Source organism: Episyrphus balteatus, chromosome 4 (assembly GCF_945859705.1).
Source record: "Episyrphus balteatus chromosome 4, idEpiBalt1.1, whole genome shotgun sequence".
In the NCBI taxonomy this organism is placed as follows: domain Eukaryota; kingdom Metazoa; phylum Arthropoda; class Insecta; order Diptera; family Syrphidae; genus Episyrphus; species Episyrphus balteatus.
The window spans coordinates 45,693,120-45,715,042 of record NC_079137.1 but is presented as its reverse complement, the minus strand read 5'-3'; the positions used below and the strand labels follow the sequence as shown (position 1 = coordinate 45,715,042).

At 30.8% G+C, this 21,923-nt stretch overlaps 1 protein-coding gene across 4 annotated transcripts in view; it reads left to right on the top strand.

The window, feature by feature from the left end:
- Nucleotides 1–21,923, top strand: part of LOC129918321 (protein kinase C, brain isozyme) — a 246,542-nt gene that overhangs the window by 183,000 nt on the left and 41,619 nt on the right. Inside the window, exon 5 of one of the 4 annotated variants that reach the window (XM_055998795.1) lies at nucleotides 116–230. The exons of the other annotated variants lie outside the window; for them this stretch is intronic. Coding sequence (XP_055854770.1) covers nucleotides 116–230 — 115 coding nt within the window. The remainder of the gene's footprint in view (nucleotides 1–115; nucleotides 231–21,923) is intronic. 4 annotated transcript variants of the gene reach the window in all.

Sequence of the window (21,923 nt, the reverse complement as noted above, 5' to 3'; positions counted from 1 at the left end):
TATATGATTTCTCATACTATAATGTGCTTTTAAATTCACTTTTTTTTTATTTTGTTTTATTTTTTTATTTTGTATTTTTTTGTTCTTTTTTTTTTGTGAAATATTATCCCCACAGGATTCACCAAAAACTCTACACCATTTCGAACCATTCACTTATGCAGGACCCACATTTTGTGACCACTGTGGCTCTTTGCTATATGGTATTTATCATCAGGGGCTTAAATGTTCAGGTAAATCGATGAAATCAACAATAAGAATAAGAAAAAAAAACTAAGTTTGTTGTTTAGAATGAACCACCCTAATAATATATAACCCCAATCCGCTCTTATCTTCAATAAATCTTTTTCTCTTAAATATCTTTGTGTCTATGCGCCTCTTTGTATTTATCGCTATGCTTTTTTCTCTTTTCCTCTAATCTACTTAATACAATCTTTTTGTGGATACGAATGTGTTTGTGAATGACATTGAGTGTAAATATTATACTGTAACAAGGATTTTTTTTATGGATATTTTAACTCATTTAAATAAGTTTATCTTAAAAAAAAAAGAAATTATTAAAGTAAGAATAAAGATTAAATAAAGTAGCTTACACTGGTTATTATAAAAAGCTCATTGTGATACAGGGTGTTCACTTTTAATTGCAAGTGGCAACTCTAAAATATTGGCAGCTGCCACCTAATATATTTTTAAAAAAGCGCTATGACGGTGAATGGAATTCGTTGTAGAAACTCTTTGTAGTCTCAACTACAAATGAAAACAAATAAATCTTTTTGATCTCTGGCGAGAAATTGACGTAGCCTCCGAAAATCATCATTATCAAAAGAGGAGCATCTTTTCTTAGTAGTATATCAGACTCGATAGGAAATTAAAGGTCAGGTCGCTTCGATTTTACCAAACTTTTTGTACAAATTCCGGAATGTTGGTGAGTTGTGAGTCCCACCATGTTGTATATTTAACTTAATTTTTAATTTTAAGGTGCAAACAACGGAAAGAAATTTATTCATAGTATCTGTGTAGACAAAAAGGAAGAGTATAAAGTATGATTTAAATGTTTATCAATATTGACTTTATAGAGAGTTTGCTGATGTTCGATTCATGTGTTTCTTGAGATTCTTCTCATCCAATAAAGCTTTAATTGGGGAAACTCTTGTCATAGTAATTTTTTTACTAGCAAAACTCATAGTTGTGGAAAGTTTTGAGGATCAAATTTGAGGATCAAAAAATGTCTTTACTCTTATATTCAATGGATATAAACTTAAAACGTTTTTGAAGTGTAGAAAAATCAAGTCTCAAATTTTTTTTTAAAAATGAGTCACTAGCCGCAAGTCCTTTTTATTGCAAATTTTATTGCATTTATAGAAGGTCTTCTTGACCGGTTCTTAAATAAATAGAACCAAGCTAGTTCAATTTAGTTGCCATATTGAAACGTAAGTATTTTACACTAAGAGACAATTAACATTTTTTAAATATCAGCCAAAAATGCTCTATAAAATGTGTTTTATGATATTTAAAATGTTAAAACAATAATTTTATTATCAGGATAATATTTAAATGTCACATTTTTGAATTTTTTTTTTAATTTTATTATCATTTTTTCATATCAATTTCTCATTCCAAATTATTGAAAAATATTAAATAAAAAATTCTTAATGTGTACTAATTTAAAGGCGCCTTGTGTTTTTTCGAAGTAAAATGTATGATTTACTGAGAAAATTTGATCGGCAATAAGATTTTACTTCACATAGTTTGGGAGAAAATAACAAAACAATTATATCACCTATAATAGAAAATATAATATCACCACTATTTTGTAAAGAATATTCACTTTCAATAATGTTTTGAAAAAAGAAAGAAAATACTTAAAATAATAAAATTAAGAAAAAAGAAAAAGAAAGAAATAGGTTTCATTATAATAAACTATAACGTAAAATCTAGTCAACATTGATATTTTAATTGTCAAAGTGAAATTTTCACTATCCACCTGAAATTAAAAAATGTCAAAATGATATGATAAAATATCAAAATTGATATTTTAATTGTTGGACGACTTTTTTCACTGAAAAATGTTAATTTGATAGCTGTTATTATCAAATTTTTTTTTTCGGTGTAGGGTATTCGTTTTCACAATCGTTCGAACTATGTACTTCATGGAGCCACTAACAACTTAACTTGCCAAAGCTCTTAAGAAAAAATGTGTCAGGTCAATTAGTCAAACTATGCAGTTGTGATATTTTTTTTGGAAGGATGCGGGGAATAAAGCGAATGAGCTCGGGTAAAGGAGAAAAATTCGTTCTATATCAATTTCAAAAATGTATTAATCGAAATGGGTCCCTATGTGACCTATAATTCCACATACAGCTTCAACTTTGTTGAAATATTTTTTCAATACCTAATTCCTATATTTTTTAATATTAAAACAAAAAAAGGCGGAATCAGTATACAGAAAGTTATTCCACTCTTTAAAAAAATTTTCTGCTTAAAATTTAGATTTTTTCGACTGTTTGTTTTTTTTTTTTTTGCCAAAGAAATTCTGAATACGATAATGTAATCAAAAATTAAAAAAAAAAAAATAAATTCCACACATTTTCTTAAAAGGAAAAATAAAGACAATAAAAACTAAAGTCCCAGCAGCTCAACGTAGGACTCTTGGAGCCCTACTCCCATACTCTATTTATTAATTTTTAAGAAGTAATTTTTAAAATTAGAAACGCCAAAAGAATTATGTGTTGTTTTTCGAGACAAAAAAATAAAAAAAATTTTGGTATTGTAATTTTTTTTAGTTCCCTGGAGCAAGCAGCGGCGGCGGGCCCCTTTTATTATTTTGCCACCTGGGCCCCTTTGCGAATGTATATATAGTACAGGAAAGTAAGTAAAAAACAGGCATATTGTGGAACGAAATATAGGACGGCTGAATTTTTCAAATCTGAAAGAGGGGTGTTAGAAAAACTTAAGTCCTGGTTTTCGGGACGCCAACCCCCTGGCGAAATCCGCCATTTTGGAAAACGCGATTCGCTCTATATCTTCAAAACTATTTGTCCTAGAGAAATGGTTATCAGACCAAAGTTCTTGGAAATTTAATTATCTTTTTCTTTGTAATACATTATTATTCTGAGCGGGCAACAGTTTTGAGGTTATGTTGTTTTAATTTATTTTTTTTCGGTTTTTTTAAGATTTAATCATTCCCGGTTTTAGTTACATAATTTTTTAAACAGTTAAAGTTATAGACCATCAAATGTCCAATTATTTGATATATTTTTGAAAGTCATGCGATGTATGAGTTGAAAGGTATTGATCATAGAACTATAGACTATAGGGATTGCTCTTAAAATTCCGTATCTTTGGTTTGAAAAGTCATATAATCTTCGAAATTATACAAAATTAATATAAATTTGATGTTCTACAACTTTATTCATGCTAAAAAATTATGTTTCTATCATAGACTGAGAAAAATTAAAAAATAAAACAACTTCTTCTTCCTTTTTTCTCGGCGCTGTTATGATCTCGATGTCGAGGGGATCATAACCTTCCCACGTTACTGCTTCACACTAGTGATCCGCCTGTGGGGTTCGCCGGGTTGACCTCAGAAATCGGCGGCAAGCCTCCCGGTTTTGTATTGTTCCGTTTCTGAGGCCAACTGAATGCTGGTGTTTTTGCATTTGCTTGTACCAGGAGTTTTTAGGCCTACCTTTCTTTTTATTTCGTGTTGGAACGTTATATGATATTGCTTTTTTGACGGGGTTCTCAGGATCTCTCCTTTGAACATGGCAATACCAACTGAGTCGGTCGTGTTCAATTTTTTGGGAGATGGTATTTTTAACATGAAGGCTTCCTCGGATCTTCGTACTTCTAATTCTATCAAGCTTTGTTACTCCTGCTGTCATGCGAAGCATCTTCATCTCAGCTGCCGTTAACTTACTCTCATACTTTTTGTACATTGTCCAACATTGTGAACCGTATGTGGGTGCTGGACGCACAACTGCGGTGTAGAGCCTTCCTTTCAGCTTAGGGGGCATTTTTCGATCACAGAAGATAGCAGAATTTTCCCGCCACTTCATCCACCCTACGCTTACGCGATGATTGATATCGTCATCACAAGTACCTTCGTTATTTATCATAGACCCCAGATATTTAAACTTTTCACACTTGGGAAGCACTACACCATTCAAATAAATGTCAGGAATAGGCCTGTGTGGATCAGAAAATGGGCAGCATAGGTATTCTGTCTTTTTCGCGCTTATGCGGTACCCACTACCTTCTAGAACATCCACCCATACATCAAGTGCTCGTTGCAGGGATATCGGGTCTTCACTTATGATGGCTCCATCGTCAGCAAAGAATAACTGATGCACTTTTGGGTCCGTCACTTTGCCTTGAAGCAGGTAATCAAGAACGGTAATAAAGAGCAGAGGACTCAAGACGCTTCCCTGGTGTACACCTACTGTGATTTCGAATTCTTCGGTGACTCCAGCTGCACATCTTACTTTAGTAACTGCTCCATCATACATGTCCATAATTATCCGCACATAGGTTTCCGGAACTCCTCGTTGTCTGAGGGCCACCCATATCAGATCTCGTGGTTGTCGATCGAATGCTTTTTCAAAATCAACCAATACCACATGCAAATCCTCCAAGGAATCTCGATGTTTTTCCATAATGATTCTGATACTCTGGATTGCATCTGTGGTTGATTTACCCGCAACAAACCCGCACTGGTCATCAGATAGCCTTATTATTTTTCGCAGTCGGCTACCCAAGACTCGCTCAACGATCTTCATGGTGTGTGACATCAGCTTAATCGAACGGTAATTATCACATGCTTCGAGTATCACCCTTCCCTTTGTATATTGGAAGAAGATAACTTTCCCTCCATTGATTAGGCATTCGATCACCTCGTATAAGCTTGGAAACAAGAACCATGAGCCATCTAGACCCGATGTCTCCCATCTTTTTCCAAAACTCTGAGGGTATTTCGTCTGGCCCAACAGCTTTTCCCTTTTTGGAGTATTTTACAGCCTCACTAACTTCTTCGACTGTGACATCGGATACTTCGCTTAAGTTAGGTGAAGCTATTGGAAAGTGTAGCCTTGGAAATTGTTCATTTAGAAGTTCGTCACAATACTGTCGCCACCTGTGGAGGATTTCTTCGTTTTCCACAAGTAGTTGGCCTTGAGCATTGTTAATAAACTTTGGCGAACAGATCTCCTGAGCATTTCTTCTTCTTTGAGCGGCTATTTTGAAGAAAAATAAAAATAAAAATAAAAAATAAAACAACATAACCTCAAAAGTGTTGTCCTCGCTGAAAAACAGTGAATGCACAAGAAAAGATATTTATATTACCTACAACTTTGGTTAAGTAACTTATTCGGTCAAGCCAATAGTTTAGTAGATATAGACCAATTCGCGTTTTTAAAAATGGCGGATTTCGCCACGGGGTTGGCGTCCCGAGAACCAGGACTTAAGCTTTTTTAATACCTTTATTTCAGATTTTAAAAAAATAAGCCTCCCTATATTTCGTTTCACAAAATGCCTGTTTTATTTACTAACTTTCCTGTACTTAGACTATAGTTCTATGATCAATACCTTTCGACTCATACATCGCATGACTTTCAAAAATATATCAAATTATTGCACATTTGATGGTCTATAACTTTAACTGTTTAAAAAATTATGTGACTAAAACCGGGAATGATTAAATCTTAAAAAAACCGAAAAAAATAAATTAAAAAAACATAACCTCAAAACTATTGCCCGCTCAGAATAATAATGTATTACAAAGAAAAAGATAATTAAATTTCCAAGAACTTTGGTCTGATAACCATTTCTCTAGGACAAATAGTTTTGAAGATATAGAGCGAATCACGTTTTCCAAAATGGCGGATTTCGCCAGGGGGGTGGCGTCCCGAAAACCAGGACTTAAGCTTTTCTAATACCCCTCTTTCAGATTTGAAAAATTCAGCCGTCCTATATTTCGTTCCACGAAAAAGTCTATCTTTCCTGTACTAATAAGCTTTCTTCAAGACTCTGATCTTTTTGAAAAAAATTGTTAAAAATACTAATAGTCCATTGAAATGTTACATTAACCTTGTATTTTGGGCAGGACAAGATTTTTTTGTTTTTATGTATAGGGGAGGTTAATGTGAGCTGAGCATACATACAATTATGTTTTCGGGGTTGAAAACCCCCCCATTTGGCCGCCATCTTGGAAAAAGTGGTTTAAATTGTTTTTTACCAATATCTTGCGAACCGTTAGTCCCACAAAACAATTGTTAGGATCGTTTTTGTAGATAATATATGTATTTCTCTACAATTTTGATTAAGGTACTTTTTTCTGTAAAATTAAAAATAAGAAAGTTATACTTGAAAATAGATGTACATTTTCAAGAAAAAATACTTTGAAGGGCCACAACTTTTTTTCTACAACTTTTATTGAAAAAATACTTACGACAGTTTTTAAAGATCATTCAATTTCCAACAATTTGATTTGCTCATTTTGCAGATAACGTTTATATAAAGGTGCTGTAATGGTTTTACAAAAAAAAGGTAACAATTTATTTTCGTACTTTTATAACATATATTTTAATTTTTTACTGCAATATGACTGATTTCGAAGGAATATGTAAGCTGGATCGAAATAAGAAGAAAACCGTATAGTATAGGGGATTTCAGGTCCTGGGAGACCAGGGCAATTTTCTAAAAAATTGTCTTACCTTTGAAAAAAAAAATTATTTAAAATCAACTATTACACTAACAACGTTTTATACTTTTTTGTAAGACCAAAAACCTTTTCTCTTTGTAATTTTTTTTAACACGTCAAAACCCAGAAATTGTATAACGAATTCAGCTTCTGAAAATAGAAATTTCATGAAATTTTTCAGTGCTCAATTGAAACTTTAGTTTTATTACATTTTACACTTTTTTTATGTATTAAAACTATTTTTAAAGTAGGAACCTTATTCCCAGTTCAACATAAGTGTACCTATGATTAAAAGACGACCTACACTTTTCTTCAAATTAAATTTCACTGCAGTGTTTTAAGGGTAACAAATGTGTTCAAAATATACAATTTGTCTCAGGATATAAAATCGAAGTCAATTCAACACTATTTATTATAATATCTACCATAGCAAATTTGACAAAATTACCCATACCTGTCACAAAACTAAATAATTGACATGTTAATACCATAGATAACCCATATATTATAATTAGAAGTGTGTGTGTGTGCGTCCACTTCATTCACTAATGAATTAGATTCATAAACATCAATTATCTATTTAGTGAGTATAGCAGAGCAACATGTTGTTTATATTTCCTCTCAAAAACACGCACACACTCACTCATCTAAACCCTCTTCCATCCTTATAGGCAATTAAATGATTATTATGATTGATTGATAAGGCAGAAAAAATGTCCTTGGGTTTGAGAGAACGGAAATCTCTAATAGAAAAAAAAAACACCAATAAATATTGTATGTATTTACATGCGAACAATATCCTCCTCTAAGAACGAGAAAAGTGATGTCCTTGAAAATAAGATCTATAAATATTTGCCGCAGTTAATCTCAACGACAGGAGACAAGAATATAAATTTTGCGCATAAACGTGCGTATTTTGCACAAAATTTCCAAAGCAAAGATCTTTTTAATGACACCATCACAACGCCAACACGACTGGGCCATATTGCCACCTTTTTTAGTCGTTTGTCGAATATATTTATATGAGAGTGTATAGGTTATGTTAATATGTGTGTACATGTAGCTCAGGTGCGGTTAGCCCTAAAGGAGACAGTCTCTAAATGGGTTGTTGTTATAGGATAAATATGGAGGCTCGGTATAGCATCAGTCAGAGTATAAGGCAAAAGGAGGCACATCAGGCAAAAAAGGATATATATTCTGACAGCAATTTCAATTTGCAAATATTTGCATGTAATTTAGGGCGTTCACGATGTGTGTGGTGGTGCTGGTTGTGAATTTTGCCTCTTTCATTATCGCGGCGAATGTGCTTTTGGGAGTCAATGAGTGTATGAATTAATTTACTTATGTGAATGTAGGTATGATGTCCTTGTTCCCGCCAACAATGTTGTGCGGTCATGGGCACTTTTTATTCCGAAAAAAAAAAAGCTTTTTATTACGGTAAATCCTCCTCATAGTGCTGTTGGTTGGTTACATCTTGCATGATGTGATTTCGATTCAAAATATATTATAATGGCGGTGAATGGTGGGTTTCCGTTACGAAGGACCTTTTTATTTATTTTTTCGTGGGGACCTCTTTTGAAATTTATTTTACAGGTAAAGATTATTTTTTATCTGTTTGGCAAAAGGTTTTGTGATATATTTTTTTCTTTATACTTCGTCCCGGGTGTGCAATTAATAATTCAACATAACCCGAAATAAAAAAAAACAAGCCGACAATGACGACGCCGAAGAGAGACACAAGTATAAATACAAACAATTCTATTGAATTATTAATTTAAAATTCGTGGGAATTTTACTGAACTCTCTCTGTTCGTTGAGTGCTAGAATAGATGAATGAATGCTTTTTGCCATCATCATCATCATCATGGTATTTCTCTAGAGACCATTTCACAGGGACACAAAAGTGAGTAAAAGGCAAAGGAGTTAGAAAATTTCGGGAATACATTTTTTTAAACATTGACTTTAGGGGAAAATTAAAGGTTTATTTTGGTGCCATCAATATCAGGCAATAAATTTTATATAACATCCCAGAGGGTGACATTAAATCTAAATTACTGATTTTGTTTTAGCGCAGAATAAGGAAATCAATGTCAATTTTCAGTTGTTTTGAAAATTTAATGAATTTATATATAGGGAATTAACGAAGAGTCTTCTAGCTGCGATTCCCGTGGAAATGAAAGGTTAACAGTGTTGATGGGAAATTTGTTTTTTTGCCATATAAAAATTTCAATTCGTAAATTTTCAGCTAGTTATTATATCTTTGTTTGTAATTTGATTTGAATAAATTTTTTTAAGTTGAAAAAATTTCATCGTTAATAGTACCTACAGGTAAAATAGTACATAAAATCCAGAAATAAAAAAAAAATTGTTACATTCATGAAACTTGGCAAAAAGTTTGCTCTTGGTGTTTTTTGAAACAAGGAATTTGGGTGAAAGGGTGTTTTTTTCGAAGAGACAGTAAAATCTGTAATTGGTCAAAACAATCCAATGATGCACGTAAAAAGCTCAAGATCTTATGTACATATAAACGTTCAATTTGTCATCAGAAAAAAAAATAAAATGAATTATTGGCTTTTTGGGACCAGTTACAGATTTTAATGTCCTTTCGAAAAAAAACACCCTTTCACCGAAATTTTTTTTAATGAAAACTTTTTATTCTAGCTTTCCATATTAAATGCAAATTTCATAAGGGTGGCCTTTTAATTTTGTTTTCGCTCAAAAAACACGCTTTTAACCATGATATTCTTATTTGTTTCTTGTTTCCAATCTCAAAAAAAAATATAATTGCTGAATTTCAATAGGATACTACTACTATTAGGTACTTAGTTATTTTCAATAAATCCAAATTTTCTCTACACCAAAAATAAAACATTATTCGTAATTCTCATGGCAAAGACAACGTTTCTAATAAATAAAGAGTGTATACTTTTTAAACCATTAATTTGATTCGAATTGTCGCGGTGTTTCCCAAAAAAACACCCATTCACTTAAAACATTTTTATAAACTGCTTTAAGATTCTTGGTTTCTGAAATATTTCTAATAATTTTTCATTGGGGTACCATTTTTGTCCCAATTTTTGTGGTACTAATTTTAAATTTTACCATTCCATAAAAAAAAAACACCCTTTGGCTCAAGATAATTTTGTAGAATTTTTAGATTCTTAGTTCTTATAACAATCGAAATTTTTTCAAAAAGTTTAAAAAATTAACAAAATTTATGTCAGCTGTTATGATACCTTTCATACACATAACTCAACTCATTAAAAAAAGCACCCTTTCCTTTGTTCCCTACTTTATCTATCGCATCAGTGTATCATGTTTTCCACATGGGTTTTGATTACATTTTACCTGTTGAAGTCAAAAAACACCCTCGTTTTTAATCGGCAATAACTTTTCTTAGAGCAATCGTATATAGACAGTTATAGTTCCTATATTGACCCAGTTTCAACACGAACCCTGAAAACATATAAAATAATAACTTCCCTATTCCTAATCCACTGTGTTAATAAAAAATTAATGTTCGAGTAGTACCGTACATGTTGCATTCAAATAGAATTTCTGCCCTCACCTAACCATTTTTCGTCATCATAACATTTTTCTTCAAAGAAAAAAAAAGGCACCTTCTAGCAATTTGAAATGCCTGAATAACCTTCATGACTATTTTCCTTTTTATGCAATCCTTTGCATAACCATTTTGCTCTAGCAAATATTGCAGATGAAGGTTTTATCCTTCTTTTCCTTCAGTTTACTCTCTTACTTCTTCAAGAATATAAAACAAAATTGAATTACCCTGCAAGTTTTGCTATCCCTACCTTGGAAATCATTTAAAATCCAATAAGGTCACTCAGGCGTATACGTAACATTATTTTCTAAGAATTCAACATTTTTGAAATATTTTCTCGCAGTAAATAAAATTTTGTCGATAAAAAAATCTAACTCTCTTTTATTTTATTAAAAGGAAAAAAAAACAACAGTTTATCTTTGCAAAAGGTTCTTCTTTAGAAGGTTGTGACTTGTTCGAAATTTTAATGACCCGTATTTAATTCTTCTTCTTAATTTTTGGAATCTGGGTCACCAAAATATTTTGTTTTATTTATAAGTAAAAATAAAAAAAAACTTTTTTTCGATTATCACCAAAATATATTCTTGGCTAATATATGACCTTTGAAGAGGACGAAAAAATAATATGAAACGTGAATGGAATTAATAAATGAAGAGGAACTTTTTCAAGAGTTTTATCAAAAGCCACACATACAAATGAAAAAGATTAGAGAGTCAAGGTTTATCACAGATGTTACGACGACACAAACTACACAATGGAATGATAAACGATGTTTTAATAACTTTTTCAAGAAAGTTTACCAAAAAAAACTCTCTTTGTTCTTTGAAATTTTTTGAAGATATATGAGGATAAATTAAGTTTACAAGAAGGTGAAAAACTTTGTCATTTTCATTCTCGTGTATTTGGTTTTGGTTTTGTTTCTTACATCAAAAGTTCTTAAGTCAACTTATATATGTACCTTATAAGAAAAATGTACACATTTGACAGTTTTCTTTGCTTTTTTCTATTTTAGTAAATAATAAGTTACAGGGTGTTCCAATGTAATTTACATTCGTATATAAAACTATATTGATGTTATTTGGCTTATTTGTTACTAGGCCATAATTCCTCAAAACAGCAACATAAAGCTAATTTCTATAGAGCAAATAAACTCTCTGCACTTAACATCAAATGATTAAAGAACGGCTGCAGAAGGCCTTTTATGTCTGCAGTAATATAAGCTTTGAAAACAGCCTGTTTTTGGCTGATAAATCCGCTTTATCCAAAAATTCTTGCCATCGCGAAATAATCTCAGGCAGTACAAAAGCTGCCAAAGCATCCGGAAAGTTAAAAATTTGAACAGGTTTTCAGGGGGCAAAAGTTGAAAAAATTATTAGTAGAAAAATTTATAAAAAATTAGTGGAAAAACTTGGGATGAAACAAATGGCGACAAACAAATTGGTGGAAAATAGATGGGTGGGTGAAAAAGGCGGCAAAATATTTTTTTTTACGATTTATTTCAAAAGTACACACTACACACATCCTATCAAAAAAGATCAATGGCAAAAGTTGTAGGTGATAAAAAGAACTACAACTTCTACTCAAATAATTTTTTTTAATATAACATCAAAAATATTGAGAAAAATGCATAAAATGCAATGCAAAAATGCATTTTATTTTTGACAAGTTTAATTTGAAAAAAAAAAGCATTTTTTTCAATCAAAAAAGTTAGGATTTTCAAGACTAAGAGCGGAAGTTACTCAAGTAAAAATTTTTCTCAACCACAAGTCTGAGTTGAATTTTCTGAGTGTTTGTTCATGTATTTACTTCAAAATTTCCTCAGTTGGAATTTATAAGCTTAAAGTTAAGAAACCCTAAGGTTTTCTAAACCCTAAGGTTTTCTTAACTTAAAGAGTAACTGAAGTGGGCCAAACGCAAGAGCAAATGTTTACTTGAGTGACAATTGTGAACTCCGCTCTCAAACCTTTTATTTAAGATTATGTATTTCAGAAAATATTGGAATTTTGGATTTTTTAGATTGATTTTTCCGCAATTGATAGTAATATCGGCGAGCCAGATTTTGCCATAAAAACTTAATTAAACTATTCTAATGGACTTTGAAATTTTGAATTTAAATCAAGTAACGAAATTGCTCTAACATTCCAAGTTTTGAGATATCAAATTTTGAACTTAAAAAAAAATACAAGTTTTGTGATGATTAAAGAACAAAGGTCATCCACCGCCTTTCCCCCTATTTGTTTTGTGGGCAATTTATTTTTCCACTTTCATATACCATTTATACTTAATTTTTTGTTTAAAAAAAATTATTTTTTTTTCTCCGTGGGTAGGTGTTGAAAAATCTTCAAAAGATTCTATGAGGGCCGGAAAATGCGTGCTCATAGATATGTGGAACACTTACCGCATACTAAAACCACCTCCTCCTCCCGATTTCGAAGTTCAGATGCAAGTTATCTAGCAAAATTGAAGATTAAAGAAATTTATTTATAAATCGTCAAAATGCCAAAAAAAAAAATAAAAAGTAACACAAAATTTAAAATTAATAAATTCAAAAATGTCTCTTTTCTGAAAATAATTACCCTCTTAAACTTTTTAAAACAACAACTCTTGAACCTAATTAAACAATTCTTGACATTTATTCTAATTTGTAATTTTGTCATTTTACTAAGTAAAAGATATTTGCTCAAAAGTTACTGAACTTAAGCTTTGTCAAATAATGTTTATTTCCAAATCAAACGATTAAATTGTGGGTAAATGCTGTCTTCTAATATTTTGACATTTTACCATTTGAACTTTGAACAGAGTTCCTCTCCTCAGTCAGTCAGTCTTCAATCTTATTTGATAATGGCAAATATTTATAGACTGATCTGATTCCTATGCTATATTTGTAGAAACACACAAGAATGTATGTCTTAATAAAAGGGTAAGACGATACACGATAAACATCATTCCCTAAATAACATCATCATCTTAGGTAATTGTCCTTAAGGAACAAGAAAATCATCCAAATACCACACACACACACAAAATTACAATACACACTTGACATTTACTTCCTATTCATATGACTTGAAATGATGAGTATCTTCTAATGTGTTACGCCAATTCAGATACGAAACGACAGGATAATGATTGATTTTTCTATCAAAAAAAAAAAGAAAAAAAATATACGCAACCAAGCGTATGTTCTCGGTTAATATCTGCTTGAAAAATCTATTTCGGTATAAGGATGATGGTATACGGTTTCTGTCGAACTTGATTTGTAGATTGAAATATCTTTTCTTAGAAGAACAAGAAGAAGCTTGAGATGGTTATAGAACAAGAAGCCATAAAATGTTTTACTTTTTTTTTGTTTGTTCTTTTTCTCTTCCTCAAATTCGGTTAAATCGCGCAAATAGGATCTGGGGCATAAAAGTGCCTATAGCTTGATAGGATTATGTTTTTGACTGTGTTGTGTATATCCTTGAAACCATCATAGACAATATGCCTCTCTCAAGTGGGTGAACTCCTCACTTATGTTGCTCAACTTAAATACAAAAGACTTATAGCAAGGTCAAAGTCATTTTGTTGCTTTTAGGAGAAAAAAAAAGCAGCTACCACCTCTCTCTTTTTATACAAGACAACATACATTTATGTACGAGTTGAGATACAAAAAAGGACTAAAGATAATAGCAACTAGAATGGTTGTTGATGACAGATTACATGAACATGTGGTGGCCATATGCGTGGGTTGGGTTAGGGCATATATGTATGAACATAGCTAAAACATCCATCTGGAGACTTTGTTAGTATAAAATAGAAAGGACATGCAAAATTGTTGTCTGTTTTTTTTTTTTTTTTTTTTTTGCTTTGTCCTTTGGCAAATTCTGCATATATACGACACACTTTTGGTTTTTGTTTCTTTACCAACTACAATATAGGGGTTATACTTTTTCCTTTGCCAACAACAAAAAAAAAAACACATAAAAAGTGTGTAGTTGAGATAACTAAGGAGGTGGCATTTAATGGCCAGCAGATGAATAGATTTTCTGGTCATGGACAGAATTTCAAGATGAGCTATTATATTTGACGTTAAAAAAAAAGAACATACAAAAAAAACTTATACGACACTATGGCTTGACATTGTGGAAGTCAGGTACTTAAGCAAAGGATTTCTGACACATATGTTACGTGTCATAATTTCGTGTTGGTAACAACTGAGTCTAATTAGTTTTTCAAGATGGCAACTGACAAGTGGAGTGTTACTCATGTAATATAGTAAAAACAAATAAGGAAAAAAGAATAAAACAATTCATTATGAAAATGAAAATGTAATTTTTTTAAACTTTTTTTTTTGTTATAATTTATTTTAGGCAGGTTTATTCAGAAAAATATATTTACTCCTTAAATAATAGACCAGGGTCGATAATTTTTGAAACCAAAAAAAATCATAGTAGAATGAAACCCATTGGAAAAGTAGGTGAATATAATGAAAATTAAAGGAAAAATAAATTACGGGCGAGCCGAGTTCGGGAAGTGGGTGGGTTGAATTTTTAATGGTAAAAAATAGTATATCTCGATTTCCGGCAAAACTACAAATCCTATAGAAAAAAGTTGTATGGCAAAGTTTTAGGTAATACAAAGATCTACAACTTTTGTTTTTCACATAACCTCAAAATTTAGGTGAAAAATTCAAAAAACCGAGTTTTTGGTTTTATATTTTTATCTTTTTCAAAAACAAAAAATTTTCTACAAAATTTGGTGAAAACTTACCTTATTATGTCCCAAATACACTGTAATTTATTTGATTTAAAATACTAATTTGTTCACCTTATTTTGACTTAATACCAAAAAAACACCCTAATTTTTAATCGAAAATTCACGTGTCTAAATATCAGCTTTTTTCAAAAAGTCGGTGGGCATTTCGTTCGTTAAAATGTCTATTTTCTGATGGTGTAAAAAAATTTTTACATTAGTATACTATAGAACATGTTCTAGTAAAATTCAAAAAATGAAAAAAGCTTGAATTCGAAAAAATTTTTTTATCATTGTTTACAATTTTGGCCTATTTATTCAAATTTACACTTTAATTACTCAAAAAACGTAAGATTAATCAATGTTACATGAAATCTTACGTTCTTTGAGTAATTAAAGTGTAAATTTGAATAAATAGGCCAAAATTGTAAACAATGATAAAAATTTTTTTTCGAATTCAAGCTTTTTTCATTTTTTGAATTTTACTAGAACATGTTCTATAGTATACTAATGTAAAATTTTGTTTACACCATCAGAAAATACACATTTTAACGAACGAAATGCCCACCGACTTTTTGAAAAAAGCTGATATTTTTACACGTGAATTTTCGATTGAAAATTAGGGTGTTTTTTTTGGTATTAAGTCAAAATAAGGTGAACAAATTAATATTTTAAATCAAATAAATTACAGTGTATTTGGGACATAATAAGGTAATAATCCAGTCAAATAAGGGTTTAACCTCGGAATGAATGTTAGTAGAAATTTTTTTTGCTCAATATCTTCCTCTTGCCATTCTATAACATATCTCAAAAGTCTAGAAAAATCTCATGTCCGCTTGTCGCGATTTCAAGGTCAAATCGCGAAATGGAGATTTTCAAAATTAGCAAAAATAGGCTATGGTATTACATACACATATGATACATGATTTCAAGGTATTTTTTAATGCTGATTCCAAAAAATCTAAAATCAAGACAATCTGACGTATCTGGAAAAAGTTATACCTGTTTTTCATCTGTCAACTCATATTATTATAACAGTTGCAAACTTACTGCCGAAAAACCCTTAAAAGTTATGGTAGATGAACCAAATTTTGCATGAAGATTTTAGAATCCATTATTATTAAAAATTAAAACAATCTATTATAAAAAATATAAATACCTACGAAATAATGGTATTTTTTGATGGAGGAGCAAATTTTAAGATATGCACTAAAGAAGATTCTTGTTCATCTTAGGAATAAGTGCTAAAAGGCTAACTTTTTCATTTTAATCTTTGTTTGGATATTCTTTAACTACCCTCAAAAATCTAAAAAAATCTCATGTCCGCAAGTCCTAATTTTCTTGGTTTGAAAATAAGGTGCAGATTTTAAATATTGAAAATAACACTTCAGATATTTGTGTCAGATCAACATGAATAAGGTGCATTACTTTTCAGGGATGGTCAGGTTGACTTGTTTGTGAGTTTTGTTGGAATACATTTGTCGCTTATGTTGGTATACATATAAAAATTTAAACTTTTCTTATTAATTTTTTAAAATCTGCACCTTATTTTCAAATCAAGAAAATTAGGACTTGCGGACATGAGATTTTTTTAGATTTATGAGGGTAGTTAAAGAATATCCAAACAAAGATTAAAATGAAAAAGTTAGCCTTTTAGCACTTATTCCTAAGATGAACAAGAATCTTCTTTAGTGCATATCTTAAAATTTGCTCATCCATCAAAAAATACCATTATTTCGTAGGTATTTATATTTTTTATAATAGATTGTTTTAATTTTTAATAATAATGGATTCTAAAATCTTCATGCAAAATTTGGTTCATCTACCATAACTTTTAAGGGTTTTTCGGCAGTAAGTTTGCAACTGTTATAATAATATGAGTTGACAGATGAAAAACAGGTATAACTTTTTCCAGATACGTCAGATTGTCTTGATTTTAGATTTTTTGGAATCAGCATTAAAAAATACCTTGAAATCATGTATCATATGTGTATGTAATACCATAGCCTATTTTTGCTAATTTTGAAAATCTCCATTTCGCGATTTGACCTTGAAATCGCGACAAGCGGACATGAGATTTTTCTAGACTTTTGAGATATGTTATAGAATGGCAAAAGGAAGATATTGAGCAAAAGAAATTTCTACTAACATTCATTCCGAGATTTACCCCTTTTTTCTCCTTATTTTACTGTATTATAAGTTTTCACCAAATTTCGTAGAAAAATTTTTGTTTTTGAAAAAGATAAAAATATAAAACCAAAAACTCGGTTTTTTGAATTTTTCACCTAAATTTTGAGGTTATGTGAAAAAATTGTTGATACAAAAGTTGTAGATCTTTATATTACCTACAACTTTGCCATACAACTTTTTTCTATAGGATTTGTAGTTTTGCCGGAAATCGAGATATACCATTTTTTACCACTAAAAACTCAACCCACCCACTTCCCGAACTCGGCTCGCCCGTAATTTATTTTTCCTTTAATTTTCATCATATTCCCCTCATTTTCCAATGGGTTTCATCCTACTATGATTTTTTTGTACTTTTTAATGTTTTTGAAGGCATCGGCACTGGTGTAAAGAGATTTTTTTTACTATAGATGATAATATTATCACAACAAAAACATTACTGTTAAAAAAAGAGCCAAGTTATCCTATGTTGAAATTATGCTGGCACAAAAAGTACTGAGATGTAAAAGTGTACCAAGTTCTAAAGTTTGGGTTCAAATTCGTATCAATAAAATTTTGATTGTTCTCTTGACAATTTTTCTTAACCATCGATTTTTAAAGTTATTTAAAAAATTGCCAAGTAAACAATCAAAATTTTATTGATGCGAATTTGAACCCAAACTTTAGAACTTGGTACACTTTTACATCTCAGTACTTTTTGTGCCAGCATAATTTCAACATAGGATAACTTGGCTCTTTTTTTAACAGTAATGTTTTTGTTGTGATTTCACTACTTTTTGCAAGGTATGGCTGTAGAATATAAAATCTCTTTATTTGATGAAAATTCAGTGAAAATGGGTGGTTGCCACGCCCCCTGCCTGAAATTCTCAAACTTTAAATTATTTCCTTTGTGTAAACTACCAGCTCCACCATTCTACCAAATTTCAAGATTCTACGACATACAGAAGTGCTCTATAATATTTGATGAAAATTCAGCGGGAATGGGCGGTTGCCACGCCCCCTGGCTGAAATTCTCAAATTATAAATTTTTTCCTTTGTGTAAACTACCAGCTCCACCATTCTACCAAATTTCAAGATTCTACGACATACAGAAGTGCTCTATAATATTTGATGAAAATTCAGCGGAAATGGGCGGTTGCCACGCCCCCTGGCTGAAATTCTCAAGTTTTAAATTTTTTCCTTTGTATAAACTACCAGCTCTACTATTCTACCAAATTTCAAGATTCTACGATAATCAGAAGTGCTCTATAATATATGATGAAAATTCAGCGGAAATGGGCGGATGCCACGCCCCCTGAATTGAAAATCTCAAATTTTCGATTTTTTCCTTTGTATACACCACAAGTCCTATCACCGTGTAAAATTTCAAGTTTCTACGATATCGGGAAGTTCTCCATAATTTTGATGATCTGTCAGTGAGTCAGTGAGTCAGTGAGTCAGTTACGGTTTTTGCGATTTTTGAAGCCCTATATCTCAGAAACTACTCATCGTAGGAGGCTGAAATTTTGTGAGGTGTTTGGTTTTGACGAGCTCAACAAATGTAGTGAGTTTGAAATTTCTAGCATCTTTGGTGTGGAAGTTAGAGGGGGGTCGAAAATGGCCTGAGTTGTTTCCTGTAAATAAGAGTGTAGTGCCAAAGTTGCTAGAAAACTTGGCTGGGCACTACCGTGCCCCTTGACCTGTAAATAAGGGTGTAGTGCCAAAGTTGCTAGAGAACTTGGCTGGGCACTACCGTGCCCCTTGATATAGTCGAGAAAAGATAGAAGCTGTATGGTTTGAAAATTAATTTATAAATTTCTTTGATTGGTATGGACGAAATTATTTCAAAGTCTTCCAAAATCATCCAATTGTTTAATTTTTTTAATGCATTAAAAATGGAGAAGCAGGGGAGGAGGTGGTTTTATTTTTTAAGGGAAATGCGACGGCTTGCAACTGAAGGCAACTATCTTTATTATCAACTCATCAGAAGTGCTAACCAATTATTTAAAGATAAAACTTAAATGGCCACGTGGCGTATGAGTAACATTTTTTTCTATGAAAATTTTTTAAGGAGTTATTTAACTAATTTTTCGAATGAATTTTATTTAACTGTTCAGAGAGTTCTTAACGTCTAAGAGAATTCTTTTCTAATAGAATTTCGAGAAAACATTAAATTCTAAACTTAACTTAAAAATAAAATAAAAAGAAGACACCTCCTAGACACCTCTAGAATATACACACCAAATATGAGCTCTTTATATTAATAGAAAGGTCCTCCGCTTCGCAATTTTCCATTTTTACATCAAGCTTCTACTAAAAAAAATCATTTTTTTATTAATTGACTTTTTAGCAAATTTCTTTACATATTCTTGTAGGAAATTGAACGCTCTACAAAAAAGGCCTAATACACTTTTTTCAATTATCTAACCGTTTAATAGATATTTGAGGTCCGAAAATCCAGAAAATCTTTAAAAATTCGTTTTTTTGTTCTTAATTTTGTAACAAATTGAAAAATTATAATAATCAAACGCGCAAAACATATTCTTGTAGGAAATAGATTGTTCCACAAAATAGGTCTTAATATGTTTTTTCATTAATCTTATCATTCTAAAGATATTCGAGGTCAAAGTTAAAAAATTTTCCAATTCACTGAAAATTCATTATTTTCAAATTAGCAAGATATATTCTTGTAGGGGCTTAAACTTTCTACAAATAATTCCTTGGCATGCGTTCCTATTAATTTAACGTGTAAATGAGAAAAAAAAACCTTTTATTAAATGTTAATTTATATAGACTTTACTCGATAAAAAGGAATACTAAACGAATTTACTTGGAAAACATTTGCAGCTTCTATTCTAACTACATCCTTATATTTTATTAAACCAAAATCAAAAATGCCTAGATACTAAGTTTAAAACAAAATTAGACTCATAATGAATTCCAAAATTGTACACATTCATATTCTGATAATTCTGTTAAGGAGTTAGGCCACTCTAGGATTTCCAATAAATCGATTTTTTGTTTGGGTTGAAAGATATTTTTTTAACTCTATGGATCTTAAAGAAAAATTCCTATGTGTCAAAATGATCATCTTTAATATTTTCCTTTAAGCCAGTGCTCCCCAAGGTTTCTGAACCAACTTATTGCTCAAAATGCGTGTCTGTTTTAAAAAAAATATGCAATGATTTATTTATTGATTTTGAACTATTTAAGTAAAGATGACACTGCAATATATACATATGTATTAACAGTAAAATAAAATACTTTTATGAGAAAATAATATAATAAGAAATTTATTAAAACATAAAAAACAATTAAAAATTGTTTTTAAAAATTACGAAAACATCACATTAAGTTGTTTTACAATTTATTTTTCGAATTTTTTTTTGAAAACGTTGGAGACATACAAATTTTCAAAAACGTTTAAAAAAAAAAGGTTTAGCCAATAAAAAGGAAATATTATTCGACAAAAAAAAAGAATGTTGCAAAAAAAATCTTTGAATCAATCAAAAAATTAATTTTTCAAAATAACAAAAATACTTTGGGCATAAATTCTAGTAAAAAGTCCCACAAAATAATTTTTTAAAGGTTAATACAGTCTTCATCTATGGTTTAATTCATAACCTCGTTCGTTTCAGATCTTCACTTCGTCTCTATTTCAACTCACCTTGTGATGTTCCGCAAGGCAGCCATTTGGGTCCTATGTTTTTATTTGCTCCTTAGGCCATGTACGAGTATAGACTTTGTGTCAAAAAAAATTCGACAAAAACATCATTACGATGATGAAAAATCCCATGGCGTCCGTTGATCTGTGCGTCGCGACTAGAGCCTAAACGGATTTGGTTGAAATGGGGTACCGATAATTTTTTTGTAATCTCCAAGGTTCTTTTTATGTATTTTGTTTTTTATATGTATCTCACTTAGAAATTGTACCACTAATACAAAATTTTTGAGTTGTTGAAACTTTATCGAAAACAGCTCAAACAATTTTGATTAAATTTGATATATGTACGTCATTATGTAAGTATGTATTTCTAACAAAACTGCGTTTTTAGGTTTTTTCTCATATGTTTTTTTTTTTTCAAAATAATTTTTTTTCTAAATAGAAATTTTAACAAAAAAACACTTTTTTGGAAATCTTCATCATCCTAATGCTGGTTTTGATTTAAAACCTCAAAAATTCAGTGACACGAAACCAATACTTATCTATAAAGCAAGTGAGAAATGTTAGATTTCGAAAATATCGTTTTTTCGTAAATAACTCAAAAAAATTAGGTGTTATCGAATAGTGAGTGTTTCAGGGTAATTTTTCGGATCTTTATAAGATACTGGGTTTTAAACATTTTGATTTTTGATCGGTAAAATATCTTCTTGAGAATAGTGTATTTGCTTTAAAATTGTTAAACTACGATTTTTTTAATTGATAACACAAATATTCACATGTTTGTCCCGGCAACAACCTGATAAATTTGTTACAACAATTGCTTCTCGATCGTTTTATTCCGTCATTTGTATTCCTAGTTTAAGACCTGCAACACACAAAACCACAACCTTAGATTGAAGATTTGCTTTAGACTTTTGTTTAAAAAAAATTCTTCTTTCTAAAATGTAATCCTTAATTAAACTTTCAAAAACACACACTGAAAATAATAAATTTCGTAAAATTACGAAAATCGTTTCATACACTACATTTTCGTTGGCCCAACGAAACTTTCGTTGGCTCAACGAAAATATGTAATTTTTCGTAATATGAAAACCTTCATCAATTAA